Source organism: Rosa chinensis, chromosome 4, assembly GCF_002994745.2.
Source record: "Rosa chinensis cultivar Old Blush chromosome 4, RchiOBHm-V2, whole genome shotgun sequence".
Classification (NCBI taxonomy): Eukaryota; Viridiplantae; Streptophyta; class Magnoliopsida; order Rosales; family Rosaceae; genus Rosa; species Rosa chinensis.
Window position 1 is genome coordinate 6,425,915 of NC_037091.1, and position 4,463 is coordinate 6,430,377.

General features: G+C 37.9%; 1 protein-coding gene across 1 annotated transcript; it reads left to right on the top strand.

The window, feature by feature from the left end:
• The first annotated feature begins 524 nt into the window (after positions 1-524).
• LOC112197350 (cellulose synthase-like protein G2) lies at positions 525-4,191 on the top strand. Its single transcript, XM_024337973.2, has 8 exons — positions 525-1,253; positions 1,344-1,439; positions 1,789-1,923; positions 2,016-2,228; positions 2,328-2,427; positions 2,699-2,862; positions 2,947-3,300; positions 3,537-4,191. Exons 1-8 carry the CDS (start codon positions 648-650, stop codon positions 4,080-4,082), a joined length of 2,214 nt encoding a protein of 737 aa, XP_024193741.1. The 5' UTR covers positions 525-647; the 3' UTR covers positions 4,083-4,191.
• Positions 4,192-4,463: the final 272 nt, after the last annotated feature.

Below are 4,463 nucleotides of genomic sequence, written 5' to 3' on the forward strand. Positions count from 1 at the left end.
ACCTTGACTAAATTAAAGTTTAACACTTAACACGTGTATGACTTCTTCTAAAAAAACACGTGTATCACTGTAAATTCGGAGGCAATATGACATATGTAGAAATTTACATTCTGAAAACATGCATGTTTTAACTTTTAACCTTAACCTAAGTGGAAGTCATCTGCAAATGATTTATTCAAAAAACAAATTATTGACGTTAATGTGCTGGGATTATACTGCAGAGAGATTATTCAAAGCACCGCCGTGCACTTGCACTAACATAAATGAATGGTTAGATTGCATTAAATACACTTTTTATTTATTAAAAATAAAGTTCATAATAAATATCAAGGGTTGAGATTATTTTATAAGAGTTTGGTCACTTACACCGTCGGTGCATAGAATAATTTCCATATACTGCAAATGGAATCAAGTTGACCGCGGCTTGCTTTGTCGAATTCCAAGACAAATACCCCTTTATATTTCCATAATGAAAACATATAGGACATAATTTAACTCCAGATTTCCATAATGAAATCATATAAGATATTTACTCCAGATTTCCTTGACTTTCTAGCTCTTTGGAGGCTAGCATGAAGCTCCTTTATAAGGAGTGAAGAAGAGAGGTAGCCACCAAGCTCAAATCACAAAAAATAGTTAGAGAAGCTATGGATCAGAGTTCTAATGCCCCCATGCATCTCTGCCATGTCAACAAGCTCACAATCTTCATTAATCGAACGTATACAGTCATATACTCCGTCGCTTTATCATTCTTGCTTTACTATAGAGCCTCTTTCTTCTTCCATGACACCAAAACACCCATCTTACCATCTCTTATTGTCTTTGTGGCCGAGCTCCTCTCTTCCTTCGAGTGGCTTCTAACCCAGGCATATCGGTGGAGGCCCGTCTCTCGAACTGTGTTCCCGGAGAGATTGCCGGAAGATGACAAACTTCCTGCAGTCGATGTGTTCATTTGCACCGCTGATCCGGAGAAGGAGCCACCCGTGGAGGTGATGAACACTGTAATATCAGCCATGGCACTCGACTATCCACCCAAGAAGCTTCACGTGTATTTGTCAGATGATGGCGGTGCTGATGTGACTCTGAATGGTATGAGAGAGGCTTGGACATTTGCAAAGCGGTGGATTCCATTTTGTAAGAGGTATAAGATCAAGTGCAGGTCTCCAAAAGCCTATTTCTCAGCAGCAGAGGATGAGAATGAAGATGCTGCTTTGGGGGTTACTGATTTCATACGAGAGAGGCAAATTATTCAGGTTATAAACATGACTCGAATTAATTTTGTGACAGTAGACATGCAATTTAGTGAATATTTGAGTTAATAGGGTTGCTTAATTTGGTTACAGGAAAAATATGAGGTGTTTAAGGAAAGAGTGATAGAATACGCAAGGCATAGTGACACTGGGAGCAGTAAGCGTCGAGGTCATTCTGCAGTGATTGAGGTATTATAATAGAGAAGCAATAATATAAAAACATTCTGCCATACATAATTTAACATTAATTTGTCATTAAAAATTATTCCAATATTTTCCCCATATTGTACTTAAATTTGATACTTACACATACCTAAATACCTACCTACCATTCCAATGGTTCAAATTTCATTCACTCTTCTACCAGAGACTTTTATAATTAACTAACATTTCATCTACTCATATTGCATAGTGCGCGCTAATCGAAAAAGTTAAATTGAACTGCCCACATAACATGTCAAAAGAAATAAAGAAAAAAAAATTACCCATTCCAAACAGAAATCCATGATATGATATAATTTGGAGGTGTTGCATGCAGGTGATACAAGATAGTTCTAGTAATCATGCATTTGAAGAAAATGAGGCAAAAAACATGCCTCTCCTTGTTTATGTCTCTCGCGAGAAAAGACCTTCTCATGCCCATCATTTCAAGGCTGGAGCTCTCAATGTTCTGGTATGCACATCTCTCCCTTTCCACTTATGTATAACATACATGTATTTATGTTAAATACCTGGCCTGACATGAACACAAAACACAATTTGCAGCTTCGAGTATCCGGTGTGATTAGTAATTCTCCCTTCATATTAGGGCTTGATTGTGACATGTATTGCAATGATCCAAGTTCAGCTCGGCAAGCAATGTGTTTCCACCTTGATCCCAAGCTCTCACCTACGCTAGCACTTGTGCAATTCCCTCAGAAATTCCACAACATCAGTAAGAAGGACATCTACGACAGTCAGTTGAGAGAGACGTTTACGGTATGGATACAAAAACAAAACTATTCCTCAGACATATGCATGTAGTATTTGTATTTGTATCATTCATCTTTGACAAGTAAGTTGGTGTTGAACGTTTAGGTGCTATGGCAAGGTTTTGATGGACTTCAAGGGCCATGCGTGTCCGGTACTGGCTATTACATCAAGAGGTTATCCTTGTATGGAAAATCCCTAAAGGAGGGTATGTATATTAATGGATTGTGTACAAATCAGTCATTATCCTTGTTTAAGAACCGCAGGCCACTCAATAAATATTAATCACACCATTGTTTTCTTGGTCAATAACCAAACCGTGTTGTTACTTTCCGTTATATGAAGGGTGCCAACTTATGCAATATTGCAATGTGAAGTTTTTCCTATATTGTACAAGTGATTATCTTTTTAACTTGAGTGCATGTTGGTTCTATGTTCTATGTTACTCACTTTGCTTTGTTTGACAAAATTTTGTGTAGATCATAAGGATCTTATGGAACTTAGAACATCTGTTGGTCCATCAAGTGAGTTCATAAAATCCCTGCTTGGAAACTACAATCCTAATATGAAAATGGCACAGCTAGCTGAGACCCAACAACTAGCCTCCTGTACCTATGAAGATGGGACAAAATGGGGTGAAGAGGTAAGTCCAACAACTGATGAAAGCTGAGAAAACCTTTTATCAAAGAAGTATAACTAACAGACCAGTTTCTCAAATCTATGGCAGGCTGGTTTCTTATACGCGTCTGTAGTGGAAGATTATTTCACAGGGTTCGCTAGCTTGCATTGCAAGGGTTGGAATTCAGTGTATTGCAATCCACCAAGGCCTCAGTTCTTGGGCAGTGGCACCACTAATTTGAATGACTTTTTGGTCCAAGGGACAAGATGGAGTTCTGGGTTGGTTGATGTTGCCATCTCCAAATACTGCCCTCTTATATATGGTCTTACTAAAATGTCTTTCCTTGAAAGTATGTGCTATGGATGGCTAGCAATTTTCCCTATTTGCCGGTTCTTCTCACTCTGGTGCCTTGCAACTATACCTCAGCTTTGCCTAGTCAACCGCATTTCCCTGTACCCTGAGGTAAATATTTATGTTCTTTTATGTAGAGGACCTTTTAAAAATATACGCATTATAAATTTAAAATATTGAGGACTTATAGAAACTATGAAAATTTTACCGCATGAATGGGTCCGAGCACTACTAAATACTAATTAAGAGTTGGAACATTACTCAAGAGGGTTCGAGCAGTACTGCTCCAGGAGTAGAGTGGCTAAATATGTTCTAACATGTTGGTCATTTTCCTAATGTTTTCGCAGGTCTCAAATTCGTATTTTTGGATATTTTCTTTTGTATTCCTCTCGTCTGTTTTGAGACATTTATACGAAGTCCTCACAACGGAAGCATCATTACAACATTGGATATACGAACAAAGAATATGGATGATGAAAGCAGTTACATCTCACTTATATGGTAGTCTTGATGCTTTTATGAAGAAATTTGGTTTGAGGGAAGCAAGCTTCTTCCCGACAAATAAAGTTGATGACGTTGAGCAACTCAAGCGGTACAACGCGGGGGTATTTGATTTTCAAACCTCAGCACTTTTTCTTGTTCCATTGGCTTCACTGGTTATCTTGAACATGGCCTCCCTTTGTGTGGGCATTGCCAGAGTGATCTTTCTGGGGGAATTGGAGAAGTTGTTTATACAAGGCTTCGTACCATTTTATGTGGTGGTGGTCAATTACCCTATTATAGAAGGAATGCTAATAAGGAAAGACAATGGTCGCATTCCACCATCTGTCACCCTATTGTCTGCTATAGCTTCAATCATTTTCTGCATTTTGGGTTCAATTATTTTCATGTAGCAAGGTTATTTAACCTGCCTATATATTGTTTTTTCAGAGTCAATAATATATGTTACTTAACTTCTTTCTTCAACTTTTTGGGGGAGAATGTATTGGTGGCTTCTTTCAATATACATGTGTACTAATCAAAGTCATACTAGTCTGACTTTTGTCGCCACATTTTATTCGCTCACCTAGAGTTATTTCCAAGAATAAAAGAAAAAAAAGGAAAAACATTAGAGTTACTAGTACTCTTGCATGTTCCATTTTTATGCATTTTAATTTTTTTTTTGAATTTCCTAGTCATGCATGCTAGTCAGCTTGTCTCATTCATATAAATCTTGTTCATATCAATATAGCGTACCCTCTGTTCTAAAACTCAGCCGCCCAGGCCGCCTAAGC

What these genes read in the sequence shown, in the direction of transcription:
- LOC112197350 (XM_024337973.2), top strand. Translation starts at nt 648, where the DNA reads ATGGATCAGAGTTCTAATGCCCCCATGCATCTCTGCCATGTCAACAAG. An exon ending in GAGAGAGGCAAATTATTCAG is followed by an intron (nt 1,254 to 1,343) that starts GTTATAAACATG and finishes ATTTGGTTACAG; the next exon opens with GAAAAATATGAGGTGTTTAA. An exon ending in TGGAAAATCCCTAAAGGAGG is followed by an intron (nt 2,428 to 2,698) that starts GTATGTATATTA and finishes AATTTTGTGTAG; the next exon opens with ATCATAAGGATCTTATGGAA.